The 15,546-nt window shown below is 36.7% G+C and overlaps 1 protein-coding gene across 1 annotated transcript; it reads left to right on the top strand.

Moving 5' to 3' along the window:
• The first annotated feature begins 7,908 nt into the window (after nucleotides 1-7,908).
• LOC127956081 (gastrula zinc finger protein XlCGF49.1) lies at nucleotides 7,909-15,273 on the top strand. Its single transcript, XM_052553860.1, has 3 exons — nucleotides 7,909-8,057; nucleotides 10,663-10,792; nucleotides 13,731-15,273. The coding sequence occupies exons 2-3, from the start codon at nucleotides 10,705-10,707 to the stop codon at nucleotides 14,189-14,191; spliced, it is 549 nt and encodes a 182-aa protein (XP_052409820.1). The 5' UTR covers nucleotides 7,909-8,057; nucleotides 10,663-10,704; the 3' UTR covers nucleotides 14,192-15,273.
• The last annotated feature ends 273 nt before the right edge of the window (nucleotides 15,274-15,546 follow it).

Genomic DNA, 15,546 nt, shown 5'->3' with positions numbered 1-15,546 from the left:
TGACTAAGATGGTCAGCATAGATTCACGACTGTCAAGCAATTCTGGACTCCGGGGCTGAAGGTAATTTCATGGACTATGCACTCGCACGCAGACTTCAAATTCCCCTCAGACCCCTCACTCACCACATCACGGTTCACGCCCTCAATGGACAGAGACTGTCGGTCATCTCAAACATCACTGAAAACATTACCCTGATCACATCAGGCAACCACTCAGAAATCATCTCATTCTACATCCTTGACTCTCCTCTTGCACCCATAGTACTCGGTCATCCCTGGCTCCTCCTTCACAACCCCAAAATAAACTGGCAATTACATTCCATCCATTAGTGTCATGTGACTAGTTTGAAAGGTCACATGACCAGGTAGGTTTACTTCCTGCTTGCACATCTGTAAGACAATGTCTTCCTCAGACTACTACAAAAAGTAGTATGTAAAACATCTTAATTAACAGATCTATCATATTTATGTACATATATTCTTTAAAGAGTCAACTACTGATGTATTTTGAGAATTATACTCCTGCGTATTTTGCTCGTAAGATGTGTAAATTTGTTAACGGTCACAAATGTGACCAGTAGTACAACACAGTGCTTCAATTGAAAACACAGGTTTTGGGTGTTAATCCAACACCAAACAAAATTATAAACACAACACTCTTGTTTTTGACCCCATTTTTCATTGACAAGACATTTTCTATGTAAACAAAAAATATGTTTCACAAATCTGTCTAAATTTATATAATGTTATTAAATAAAATAAATTTATCAGCCTCCCAGAAACTATCAGTTGTGTTGGACCTTCTAGACGTATGGCAATTGAAGAGCTCTTTTCCAAAACGCGATAAACGCCAAATTTTTAAAAAAATGACTTCGTCATGCCATTATGCCGTGTACTGAACCTATTCTCTGCTCCATCAATGTTTCATGCTAAATTGCTATATTTCCTTGTTTAAAATGTACTGCAAGATGCAGTTTTTTTCCAAAACGCTATAAGCGCCAAACCTGTATTTAATCTAAATGCGATATATCCTATCGACCAATCAGAATTCGGCGAGCGATTGACGCAATCTTGGCGGCGCTCTGAATCGGGAACTTGTTTGTGTTGCTCAGTCTTCAAAATGAGTGCTAATAACACTTTTGATGGCCTGGATGAGCCAGTGAGACCTACACCTGGTGGCAGAAAACGCCGATTGGACAAAGAAAATCACAAAAAACAAAAAAAAAAGAAGCTTCGCCACTCAGGCGGCGCGTTAATACCCACTGTGGGATGTCATCACAAGGCTGAAGCGACCGGTTTCTGTCAGGCAGAGAAGCTGTCACCAGACGACCTTATGATGAATTTCAGTAAGTTTTATGAAAGACCAAACAAGGTTGACCAGGACAGGACCATTCTTAATCTCCTGGACATAACGGGTGTGAAAAGGCAGCGTCTGAAAGTCCTGGATGTTAACAAATGAAAAGACCGGAACATTTCTGTCAAGTACAATCTTTTGTGCGGCAATCACCCGGAGAAGGTGCCCATTTGCAAGGCGACCTTCATTAAAGTGTTCGGTAAGTACAATTTTCATTTTAGATTTGCCTAGTTTAATACCGTTTTGTAGGTTTCTCCCTTGTGACAAAGATTTTTTGCTGTAAACAAGCATGCTAACGTGACATGGAAAGTAACTTACCGATAATAATACTAGCCTACTGACCTGCCAGGGCTATGCAAAATTCAGAATTTAATTCAGTTCAATTAATGAATTTGAATGGACTTCACCTTACAGGATGTTGAATTGAATTGGAATTGCGAAATTCACTTGAAAAAGTGGAACTGAATTCATAACAATTCAGAGAAATTTCTTATCACATATAAGTGAGAATGTGATACGTTACTTTTAACATTGATTTTTCTTTCTAATTGAAGTACAGACACTAACATTAAGCATATATTCACTTAATGTAGAATAATTAGCAATATCTTAATTTCAAAGTAATCAAATTAAGCAATTTTTGGTATTACAATTTTAATAATCTGTTTTATAGAGTATGTTTTAATGTTAATTTGTGTGTAAAGTTCATACAATAATAACTTTATGAAATTCATGTTGTAATCATATGTTATATATATTGTAAAGCTTCATTGTTAAATGCACCTTAATTAATTATTATGAATTTATTTGAATTTTATGGAATTCAAATTCTACTTCGGATTCAGCTTCCTGTTTGCAATCTCAAATTCAAATTCAAGGATAATAGCAAGTTAGTTGTGTGTAATTCTTTATTTCAATCTTAACTATTTACTTTCACAGGCATCAGCAAAGACCGTGTGTCCCGGGTGGCTAAATATTATGCTGAGACTGCTGAGGCTCGCCCAGAGAGAAGAGGTGGTGCACGACACAGCGAGGAGCACGAAAGGAGAAGGCAACTCATTGTTGAGCACATCCAGTCTTTTACCTGCAGGGCCAGCCATTATGGTCGGAGAGGAGCACCAGGCCGCAAGTATGTCCCCATTGACTTGAATGTGCACAAGATGCATGAGCTCTTTGAGGCTCAGAACCATGCTCAGACCAGCTACTCCCTCTATTACTCTGTGTTCTCCAAGGATTTCAATCTTGGCTTCGGTCACCCAGCTACAGATGCATGCTCTGATTGTGTCAAGTACAAGATCAGGATTACAGATCCAAACCTAACTGAGACAGAGAAGAAGATGGAATCTGCATCATTCATCTTGCATCGTCGCAGAGCTCACATGTTTTATGACCTGTTAGGCAGGGTTGCTGAAGGTCATGTGACCCTCAGTTTTGATATGATGCAAAAACCCAATAGGACAGGCCTATTACTCACGGCAGATGTATCTGTACCTGTTTGGTGTTGTTGTACATCATGGTGAGAACAGCCAACAGGAAAAAGATGATGTCCATCTCTATGTGTGGCAGGAGAATGAGAATAGCAAAGACAGCAATATGATTGCTTCTGCACTGAGTGACTGCCTCAAGGTTCGACTTCAGGACAAAGTCAGCAGATCCAGGGGACTTCGGCTGTTCAGTGACTCTTGTTTTGGGCAAAACAAAAACATGAACATGGTGTCCATGCTCATGGAATTTCGTCAGCTTTTTCCCAACCTTGGCATAGAGCATACCTTTCCAGTAAGGGGCCACAGTTTTCTCCCAGCAGACCGAGTCTTTGGCAGAATTGAGCAGAAGATCAGGAAAATCGACACAATTCTGCTTTAGGCTCAGAAGAGCTTTAAAATCAGTGAAGCACGCATGCTTGACTTGAGTACCAACAAGGTTGGTTTGAAGACTACTTACAATGGGGAGTATTGTTTTCATAGTGTATTAAAGCGGGGCAAGCGGTGGGCTGACCTTAAACCTGAGTTACTTCCAAAGCGAACCTCTGTGAAGGCAGCAAAGAAGCGCGATGTGCTGGCACTATTAGGAGCAGTAGGTGTGTCTGATGTAGTGAGGGCTTTTTATGATGATGCACTGTATCATGTGACTGACAACGCAGGCCATAGTGATGAAGATGCAGAGTGATCTATACTCACTCACTCACTAACTCTCTGTCATACACACACACACTCTCTCTCTCTCTCTCTGTCCTCTCACACACTCAAAGCACATTTCACACACTATGTGGTTAGTTTTATGTATAGCGGACAATGGTCCTTCTGTTTACGAGTTTGACACTTTTACGGAATACCAATGTATTATTGAATGACTTGCCTATGAATATTGTTATCATTATTAGTTTTTTTTTCATGCATATATAGCGGTCAAATTGTTCTACTTGTTACAGGTTTGACACATTACAAAAAAAAAAAGGCTTTGAATGTATTTCTAAATTACTTGCCTATTGAGGATTGTTATGATTACTATCATTACTGTTTACAGGTTCAGCACTGAATGACTATTAACCTAAATGTTTTACTAAATTATTTGAATGTAATGTTAACATTGTTGTAGGTTTATTTAATTGGTAGTATATGTATGCGTGTTATTTTTAAATTATTTGTTTTATGTGGTGGACAAATATTTATTTTATTTATATTAATTTATAGTATGAGTCCCTGTTGTCATATGTTGTGTGTTCTTTTGTTGTTGTTGTTGTTGTTTTTTTTTATAAAAAAAGACATAAAACCAACAATTAAAAAAAATGGATTTGTAGCATTTTGGAAAAAAATATGGATTTGTAGCGTTTTGAGAAAAAATAAATAAACTTTGAATTTGTAATCAAAAATATTGTTGTTTCATTTAGTTTTTTTTTTTAACATGTTCAGACTGAGCCAATATACCTTTTTAAAAGGATGAATTAAATATTAACAAAATGTATGGGTCTAGGTAAAAAAAAGTCATTTTCATGAAAATGATTAAAATGGATTTATAGCGTTTTGGAAAAGAGCTCCTCAATTGAAAGTGACTGTGATATTGATGGCTCAGATAGGGAGTACCAGTGTGAAACGGCCTGTTTGCCAGGTAGATGATTGAATGATGCAGAGGTGAACTCTCTGGAGGATTAGACAGATGTTCATGAGATCTAATTGGTGTGCCCCACACATGACCACAAATAACCCATTCTACGATGCACTGAATGAGTTCACACCTACATTTTTCTAACAGTATATGTAAAATGCATATACTCAACTTGCAAGAAAAAATTTGGGATGAAACAGGTTAAGATTAGACTATGATGCTGGTGATGACTAATGGGAAACCAAGCATTCTAGTCATGTTCTGGTTAGATTTGTCATCCAGTTATGTAGTTAAAATTTGTTTAAACCAGCTTGTTGGTTTAAAATGGTAACGTTATTATCCATGTTTTAAAGTTTCTTTGGGAGAATGCGAACAATGTCCATTGTCACCTACCGGTTGTCGAACTAGGGCAGCCAAGCTCTGTAATTCTGCGACTGCCATCTAGTGGTAGCTGCTTGCCTTGCCTTTCAGTTGCGTGTGGATCGTCAATGCTGAAACCTGCGGAAAGCAAGTCTCGAAATCCAAATGAACAGGATCGACTCGAACAAGGAATCAATAAATGCACGCGTGTCGCCTAGTTCAGAAATCCACCGATTCCTTTTTGCATGCGGTAATTGTCACCCGTTAATACAAAGTAGAACATATCTACTCACATACATTTATTTTTACAAATTGAAGCCCTTGTATGTAATTCTTACACTGGTTGAAAAGCATTTGTTTCATTGTATAGTGACACCCATTTACGAATTGTGTTCAAGTTAATGAATAGCACTGCATGTTCGTTAGTTGTGGGTGTTTGTGTGGGTGGGTGGAATGCTGTAAACTGCGAAAAGGAAGTCTCAAAATCCAAATGAACCGAACACGATCGATTCGAACAAGATTTCAAATAATGCACTCGTGTTCTGATCCACAAATGCACAGATACATTTTTGAATGAGCGTTTTTTATTTATTGATTGATTGATAACAGAACATGTTTATTTGCAAACATGTCTGTATTTATACAAATTCCTGCACACTCATTCAATCCCGAATTCCACAGATTCAAATTAAATGGCATTTGTTTGTGGTTAGTAAAATATATTCACAAAATGTATCTAGTACATGGATAATTGTGTGTGCATTTATTAATCATAATGAGACTATAATCATCCCATAGAGAACTACATGGATTCAGTGCTTTAGTCAGTCTTGATGACTGCAGCGTCACACAGAACCATCACAATCAAGAACCTGATGAAGATTCACTCAAGATGTATTTTTCCTGTTTTTATCCAAATAGGATGGATTGGCCATTATTGGATGATATTAACATGTAATGTAAGTTTCATTCATACTTGAAGCCGGACGACGCGCTCACTACAGACTCCACTTATGCATCACATAAGCCAATAAACAGACTGCGATAATGTGTTTATACATGTTTTCTTAAAGCCATCTCTGGTATTTTCACAATTAAGTATACTTCTAATCCTTTGCCAATCTCCATTTTTACAGTATAGAATATGAAATATGTAGAACATATTTCTGCCTCATTCTATGATTAGAAGCCACATCAGACCACAAAATTAAGCATTTGACTGATGTTGTGAAGTGAAAACTGTTATCTCTTGTTGGACAACTGGTTTAGAAACGCTTCTTATTGCAAGTCTTCACGGGAAGTTTAGCTTTAGGCATATTATCATCATGTTTAAAGTAGCTATTATTTTGACACCACATTAATGAGGTATAGACACCTTTTCAGTTAGAAATGATTTTGAGTCTTCTGAGGAGAGGCGAGCAATTCACTACATATAATCTGAAATGAATACCTATCTCCCAGATAGCAACATAGTGTTGGTCCAGATCTGCTTGCTGTCTAGGCTGATATATAATGGATATATTGCATTAGATATTTGAAAAACAGTTACATTTCATTACATTATATATTTTTTGTATTTAGGACAATCTTTTCGGTAATTTTGTCGGTGGGTCTTCGCATGTTCGGCACACAATTGAAGACATGTATTTAAATATGTATTTCACCAATAAGTCAACCCTAGTGATGGCAAAATGAGGCTTCCTGAACCACTGAGACCTGCAGCCCATTGCTTCACCAAAAGGTTCATTACTCGAAGCTTCATTCATTATTGCTCACTAGTGACACCTAGCTACTGTGTAAAGAAATAGCAGACCAATAAAAATACTGAATCAATGACCTGAGCAGACATTGGTCCATTGCCTGGGTATCAAATAAAATATGTTTCTCTCTCTGTCTGAATTTACTTGTGCAGAGACAACTGTCACACACAGTTCATTCATTATTCATAAATTTTTTGGATAGTGACAGCAGGAACAACAAAAGTGAAACTGTGTTGAGTGTAGTTCTTATGGTGGAGGGAGTGTAATAACGCAAATTACAACAGAAAAGTGTGGGGTGGGAAAGGTTAAGAATTGTTTCTGGTGTGTTTTGTGCATTAAACTGTTACTAGCTTTAGTGCAGTGTTGTGCTTATGGGACTATGGATTTAAAGGAACAAACTGCAACACTGGGTGGGTGAAGGAAGGATCACACATTCTTTTTATTGAGGAACATAATTTTTTCTGTGTTGGAGCTTAGACGATTCCTCCTTTTGGACAGAACCTCTCCAGCCTTGGAAAAGATCCTTTCGCATGGAACAGAGGATACGGGGGAACATAAAAATGTCAGTGTCAGCTGGTATAAATGAGGAAACAGATGTTTATGTTGAGCCCAATATACTAGTGGATCCTCAGATCTTGTGAGATTCACTTTGGATAAATATTGATTTGATTTGATAAAGATTGTTAGTAGTCTGTGCTTGCTCGTGCAGTGCTCGGTAATGCCTTAGAATGGAGGTGTTATTGTTGTATGATCAGCTCCTTTAGGTACAGCAAGCATTTCACCTAGAAACATAAATAAATAGACATGAAATATAATACAGCCTTATAGTGAGTATTATTATTAGATCAAGACAGTAAAACAATAATAATACACATACCTTATTGTGACCAATCATTTAAAAAACTCCCAGACAGAGGAGGATTCCTCTTTCTTGCTGGCTCCATTACAAGGAAAAAGGAAGATGTCACAAAAAGCAAACAAATCCAAAAGGACAATCCTAATCAAAAAGCAGTCCAGTCCAAATAAAATAAAAAAATCAATCCAAAAAATCTTATCTAATTAATATAAAAATAATATAATATAACTACTTTAATTAATAATAACAATACACTATAACTAATATAACCTGATATAATACAATAATATACAGCCCCAACACATATATGACACAATAACGATGACGACACAACTATCTTGACTCGCTGACTCTATCCGGAACCGACACTACACAAACCGAGGCCTCGTTTGTCATCAGTCACGTGATTTCCATGTTAACAACACGAGCCTCGAATCGCGGCTTCATCTGGCACGCCCCTTTTTTCTCGACACAAGCCTCGGTTCAAATGTCACATCACTAGTCAACCCTAAATTCCTCTACTTTTGTGCTCGCGTGCACAGGACTTTTATTTTGGTTTGGCGATGTGACGTCACAACGCTACGCCGCACTCGGGCATTTGTTGTTGTGCATCGACTACAGAAAGGTTGGTTTTAAATTAATACAATCGACTTAAGCAGTTTAACAGGTTTCTCAAACTTTACTTGAATGCAACATTGTCGTACCTACTCTCACGTCAAGGCATGTTATTTTCTATGAGTAACGTTAATGGCTCCCGCGTCTCATTACACTCCTTTGTTGTCAAACACAATTTATCATAAATTCGGGTTCAGTTACTGTGGATCAGTGAACGCAAGCACAAGGCTTTGTGCATATAAGAGTCAATTAAACCAAACGATTAACACAGTTATACATTGTTTTGAGTCGCTCGACGAGTTTTGCTGCTCAAAACAAAACACATGTGACGTAGACTAACCATGTTCCGCACGCGCCAGCGAGCACTCCTCCGTTGTTAAAAGACAGACGCGCATGTTTGTGTGCTCCTTCTCCGGGGGGATACCTATTATACAGGCCACACTGTGATTGATGTATTTAGGACCAATAGTTTTTGTTAAAAGTTGAGAAAAGTTCCTCCTCCGCCAGTGTACACAAGTGAATATGAAAGATGTGCACCTTTTTACTTGGTTAAAAAATGCAAGTTAATTGCTGCTTTAAGAATGAACCACGTGAAGAAGCATTAGTGAATACCATTTCCATGTCTTTCTGAAGACAAGAAGCGCAAACACTTTGCACTGATTAACAATAATTAAAAAGATCATCCAATAATGCGAAAAATTAATAACGTAAGATATTTCTGCTGCCTGTCTCAGGTGTACATCGCCCGCAATCACTAGGGGCTTTTACATGGACACTTTTTGCTTCGATCGGAATGAATTAATCCTTATTGACGAATACGAACATAGCGTTTACATGCACGCTGAATAAAGTGATTGGGTTGATATGCGCGTTTATATGTCACAAGCCTCTGATCAGGTTTTACTCTTCTGACATGCACACACTGCATGAATATACAGAGTTTCCGCTGCTGTTGCATGCTGTTTTAAAAGCACACATGATATGTCCTAATTAGGCGACGAACAGCACATGAACTGTTGTGCTGCTTAACATTACTTAATAAAAAAAAGGGTAAAAGTGCCCCTTCCCACACCCAAAACTAGTGTCTTAAACAAGGACTGGTGGGACATGTTCCTGTTCCACTTCACATACGCTGAGTGAAAGAGGTGTTTTATAAAGACAGGACACTTATTTGTGAAACTTCACTAATGTAAACGAGAATTACTATAGTCTAACTATGCCTCATCTGCAAATAACACACACACTGTTTGTTTACTAGCCAAATCCAACGGCAGTTTATGAAACTAGATGCATGTGGTCATCAAACTTCATCTGCACTGATACACTACACCATACAGACAATCAATAATGTAAACCATGCTTTCCAGTAAACTCAAGATTACATAGATAAACCAAGATTACATAGATATACCTGATATAAAGTGGGTGCTGCAGACTCGAGCATTTTTTATTATGTCCTCGTTCCAATCAACGCGTTTAATCGCCTGCAGCCACAGGCGCCGCCGGTTCTTCTGAAACAGCCGTGATCCTGTTGAAATCCTATAAAACTTAAGCCCATTGGTGGAATATCGATTAGTGCAACTGTAAACGCAACAGTCAGGCATTTTGATGCTGGGAAACCGTTTTGATAAGCTTTCGGAGTTGCTAACACGTTAGAACCACTGGGGAACAACACCTCTTCCGTTGCCAAAATGCGCGCACAACTATTTGATCACGTGGGCTGTAAAAGGGTCTATTCAATCCGATCAAGTTATGTCCTCTCACTCGGATTACAAAAGGAATAAACCACCCTTTACAATCCGATCAAAATTTTAGTCGGATCTGGCCAATTAAATCCGATTGACGTGTTTACATGTCACTTTTTTATGCTGACTGTGCTTCTAGTCCTATTACGATCTGATTAGTAGTGTCCATGTGAACGCTGCTAGTGTTTAAAAGCTCCCATTTCAAAGCATTTATTCAAGAAAAGGTAATTTATTTAACAATTTGTGATAACATAATATTAGTTTCATAAAGGCTGTAGTACTGTGGGTAACATAAATTAAATAGAAATTTACAATTTTGCTGCTCTAGTTATCTTCCCTCCCAAGCTGAAGTTTTAAAATATTTCTTGCCCACCATCCATTTCCTAGCGCGGTGGGTGCACTGAGCAAACTTACTAAAATCTTACTGAAACAAACAGCAGATGGGTCTCTGTTTACATTGGGGGTGAAAGAGGGAGAAATAAGGATGACACCGATACATAGTTTATGTACTACCTGAAACTATTTATTCACCAATCAGTGCTTAAACGTCACCTGTACTGAACATCGTTGTGTACAGAACATGGTTAGTCTACGTTAACGGCAACTTTTACAAACAAACTGCAGGTGTTTTTAAAAAAGTAAACGTTTAAATGTCAATAAATACCAATGCAAACCATGTACGCCGAAATAGTTTTATTAAATTTATAAAGCTATTGTTTTTTTGTGTGTGTTTTTGGATAATCATGTAATTTATTTAAGTATACAAACTTTTACTCTGGAATAGGTAACTGATTGGATGCACCCACAGATTTATTTTAAATTATAGCTTTCTTATTTATTTTTCTGTTCATCTTTTCTCATCTTATACAGAAAAGGTGAAGCGACTGAGATCCACGTGACACTGTTATAAAGATGGCGTTTATTAAAGAAGAGAGTGAAGATGTGAAAATTGAGGAAACAATCAGAGTCAAACATGAAGATAGTGATGATGACGGATTAGGTGGGTTTTCATTCTCAAAACTCGCTCATTTGTTTTTTTATAAAAAATGTTCAGCTGTACAGAAATTAATATATTTTTGAAGAATATCATAAGAGTGTCATAACTACTGCAGGTACATGGAGTGTCTCATTTGGACAGACATGTTTAGATCACATGACAAATAATAATGCTGCCTTCAAGTTTAGCTGACAAGATCCTACTTACAAGCTGTAAATTTGTTAATATTAGCATGTTGAGCATTAAATAAAAAAATAAAAAAAGATATAGAAGTACCCTGAAAAAAATAATAGAGAAGTACCCCAAATAAATCCATCACTTTAAAGGAACACTCCACTTTTTTTGGATATATGCTCATTTTATAACTTGACAAGAGTTTTACCGTTTTTGAATCCATTCAGTCGATCTCCAGGTCTGGCGGTAGTATTTTTAGCTAAGCATTGATCATTGAATCTGATTAGACCGTTAGCACCTCGCTCAAAAATGACCAAAGAGTTTTGATATTTTCCTATTTAAAACTAGTCTCTTTTGTAGTTACAGTGTACTAGAACCGACAGGAAATGAAAAGTTGTGATTTTCTAGGCTATGGCTAGAAACTTTACTCTCATTCCACGTTATAATCAAGCTTTGCTGCCATACCATGTATCATAACTAGTTACCTAGCTGGGGACTACTATCAGGCGCTGTATACTATCATCAACGCAATAACATACTATTTACTAGGGATACTCTGAATGTTAGGCAGCCAGAATTATTCGGCCGATAAATAGAAAATAATACAACAAAATAGTTATTTATTCAAATATGTGTTGGCTTTTGTAAAATGTGGGATAAATCATTTTACCTTAAATAAGGTACAATTCCGTATTTTAAGGGACGGGTGGCAACCCTAATAACTGGCTGTGTTTACATAAATTTTGTGTTATGAAAAAAACATTTTGAGACGCAAGTGCATTAAACCTTACTGTGAGTTACGCACAGCTGCATGTAAGAGCAGTCTTTAAAAACAAAGCATGCATTGGTATTTGTAAATTAAAAGACGTTTTCTGTTAGTGAGGTCCACTGCATTCCAAACCACACAAATTATGACTTCGTAGAGCATTTGTAAGGAAAATACAGACTGGAGAGACTACACACTTCAAGTGTAAAGCGTGTCTCACATAGCGCATCCTGTGCAATGAAGCCCGCAAATGTCCATGTAATTTGCTTCAACCGTCTGACCTTTATGAAAAATTATTGTACGGAAAGTTCGAGTGGTGTATGTGTGCAAGGAATTAGAAGAGATTAGGGTATGGGTGTTTCTAAAGCAAACTCCGCGTCATTACGTATCTGGTAAAATCGATTCTGAATCGTTGGAGAGAGAATCGCGATGCATCGATGCAGAAATTATTTTCTCCCACCCCTAGCCAAAATGAGATAAAAATATGTATTTTCAATAAAAAATTTTGTAGTGTGGACATGACCTTAGAGTCTGTAATAAATACTGTAAAGTCTGTAAAGCACTTAAGTCACTGCATTTTAAAACAACTCGAGCTTATTAGTTGACCCTAAATAATTTCTGAGCAAGAATGCTGTTCTATAAATGTAGAAGTTAAGTATTTAGAATTCAGTTCAAAGAAAGTTTTTAGTTCAAGAATATTACTAGCCATCTCATATTTGATATTTGGTCCCACTTTATAATAACTGTCTCTAATACCTCTGTACTTAGTATGTACATAGTATGTAAACGCACATTGCACATTGGAACACAGTATCTAGAGCTGTAATATCTGTGTAAATACACAAATGTAACAACCCACTGAATAGTATAAGTACAAATGTATAACAAGACATTGATAGCAACACTTTATGGTAATGAAAGTACAATTGTGTTAACAGGACTAACAGGTCCACTTTATATTAGATTTTATCATGTAATTTCTCTGATGTTACAAAGCAGCAGCCAGTAAGTTAGGCTTTATATACAAATTGTGATTGGTGTCCAGAATGTTAACACTTTATACTGTGGACAGTTCCTGAGGAGTTACCATGTAAGTACACTAATATTACAATGAAGCACCAACTCCCCCCACTTTACATATCCCCAAACCTACCCATCTCTACCCCCTGGATCCCATTTCCACCCCTAAACCTACCCATCTCCACCCCCTGGATCCCATTTCCACCCATAAACTTCCCCATCTCTACCCCTTGGATCCCATTCCCACCCCTAAACCTATCCATCTCTACCCCCTGGATCAAATGGTTCCAGTCACTCTTATACATATTGTTGTTACAAAATGTAGTTATATAGTTCCTGTTACACTAGTACTTTGTGAAGTGAAAAGTGTTGTTACCGTAATGTCTCAAGGAAACCTATACAAAGAAAAAAGCAAAGGGCCTAAACCTGACCCTTCTGACACTCCACTCTTCATTAACAAATAGGACATAAACCATTAATTTCTTGTCCACAAATGCCTGATCATAAGTTATACTTGGAAAATGTTGTGATCTAATAATTCTAGAAGAGATAAGCACAGTTTGTTTAACAATAGGACTTAAATCCTGACTGCTATTATTCATAAATGCATAATAGTCTTTAATATTTTAGACCAAGGAAATCACAAACCGGAGTTTTGCAGAGTTTTGCTCGAACACTAACTTTGTTGAAATCTAGAGGTAGGTAAATTGTAGCAGGTTGGATTTTAACTCCACAATCTGTGTTTGACATTCCTTAAAAGGATACTCCACCTCAAAACAACAAGCCGTCTCTGTTTTCATCCAAGACGAACAAAGCTTTTTACGGTTTTGGAACAACATGGGGGTAAGTGATAAATGACAAAATTTTGTTTTTGGGGTGGAGTATCCCTTCAATAAATGGCAGATTTGGGCCATTATTGTTCTCTTTTCTGCTGTTGTGCTTAAACAGGGTTTAACTCTTATCCGTCTCTTTTCATCCTAGACCTGATGGCAATAATAGAGGAGATTCAAAAGCAGCATAAGAAACAGGAACAAGAGCAGGAACAAGAGCAATGTGCAAAGCATAATGATTTCAGTACTGGAGAAAAAACTGAAGAGACTCCTCCACCAGCAAAAGCTAAGGAGAAACCAATTAGACGTCGTCTCATCTGTTCAGAGTGTGGAAACACTTTCAGTAATCGATCCGGCCTCAGAATGCACATGATGATTCACACTGGAGAGAAGCCTTTCACCTGCCATCAATGTGGAAAACGTTTCGTTCAACGAGGAAACTTTCAAACACACATGAAAGTTCACACTAGAGAGAAGCCTTACAGCTGTAACCTGTGTGGAAAGAGCGTCACAACAAAACAGAAACTTAACAATCACATGAACCTTCATGTCAGTGATAGGTGGAAAGAGTGCAAAAAGAAATCTACTCAAAGTAAAAGAAAAAAAAAGTAAACGTACCATTACATGATTGGCATTTTACAAATAAAAGTACCAGACAAAAAATGTACTCAAGTAAAAGTTGCTTATTTAAAATTTACGCCAAGTATACATTATTTTTGACAGGGTTCCTATGGGGCTTGTAAAAGTACAGAATTTGATTGAAGTATTTTCTATGTCTGGAAAGTATGAAAAAGAAAGCAGAGTATGGAAAAATATTTGTATTTACAGACTTTTGCCCAGATTTCTTTTTTTTTATATACAATGTAAAATTCAGAATTTAGTGAAAATAAATTCATCATACCAGATAACACATAGTATGTATAAGACATTTTTTTTTTTTTTCTAGCTTAGGAAAGAAAAAGTAACTTGAATCATGTAGTAACATTTTTGAATTGACTAGTAAAAAAAAAAAAAGTGACAATCCAAATGTTCTGCTCATTTGGACATTAGGCCTTGATATTAGAAGTACTACTGTAAGAACTGATCATTTTGGAGCAGGTAGATATCTTAATTCATATGCATTCATGCTCTCGTTTTATTCATAGTAGGATGGCAGTGATGCAAAAAGATCTTAATGCATAAGCATGCTAAACATTTTTCATATGAATGATTATGCATGTTGTCACTTCGAGGAAATCAATGGGGAAAAAATATTTACAGATGACTATACCAAATATAAAGCTGAAAATAATGGCACTATTAACCATTTATGTTAAATATGGTCTGAAAATCAACAGAGAGGTTTGGAAATTTGAGTCTGGAAAAGTATGGAATTTTGAAATGGAAATGTGTAGGAACCGTCTTTACTAAGTTTTTAACAGAGGGAAGGAGGAACTTACAGGAACTTAGGAGGAATTACATGGGCTTATATCAGAATCAGCTTTTATTGCCAGGTATGTTTACACACAGAATGACAGTGATAGACCAAAAAACAAAAACAAAAAAACATGTAAATAAGGAATAAAAAAAAATTGAAAATTGTATATACAGATATTTAACAGTAGACAGTTGTATGCACAAGTATACAGTATTATGTGCAAATTGAAATGTCGACTAAGTGTTAAATAAATGTATAAATAGTGTGTGTTCCACAATTAATGTCCGGTGTTAATGAGATGGATTGCCTTAGTGATGAAACTGTTTCTGGGTCAGGGCATTCTGGTGCTCAGTGCTTTGTAGCATCGACCAGATGCTACTACAAACTATTTGTTCTTAATTATAGGAATCTGTTATTTAGAATAAGAAGACATTTGGGCTGTTACCAGGCAAATTAAATCAGTATCAGCAAAATTCAACTTTGCAATTCAACTCAAGAAGCTTAATCTTAAGTGGCATTTAAATGTATTTAATGCAGGAAATATATATTA

This window comes from Carassius gibelio, chromosome B4 (assembly GCF_023724105.1).
Source record: "Carassius gibelio isolate Cgi1373 ecotype wild population from Czech Republic chromosome B4, carGib1.2-hapl.c, whole genome shotgun sequence".
Lineage (NCBI taxonomy): Eukaryota > Metazoa > Chordata > Actinopteri > Cypriniformes > Cyprinidae > Carassius > Carassius gibelio.
This window is presented reverse-complemented; position numbering and strand designations above follow the sequence as displayed.

Coding starts and splice junctions, on each gene's coding strand:
- LOC127956081 (XM_052553860.1), top strand. CDS start 10,705: ATGGCGTTTATTAAAGAAGAGAGTGAAGATGTGAAAATTGAGGAAACA. Junction 10,793..13,730: donor TAGTGATGATGACGGATTAG/GTGGGTTTTCAT, acceptor TTTTCATCCTAG/ACCTGATGGCAATAATAGAG.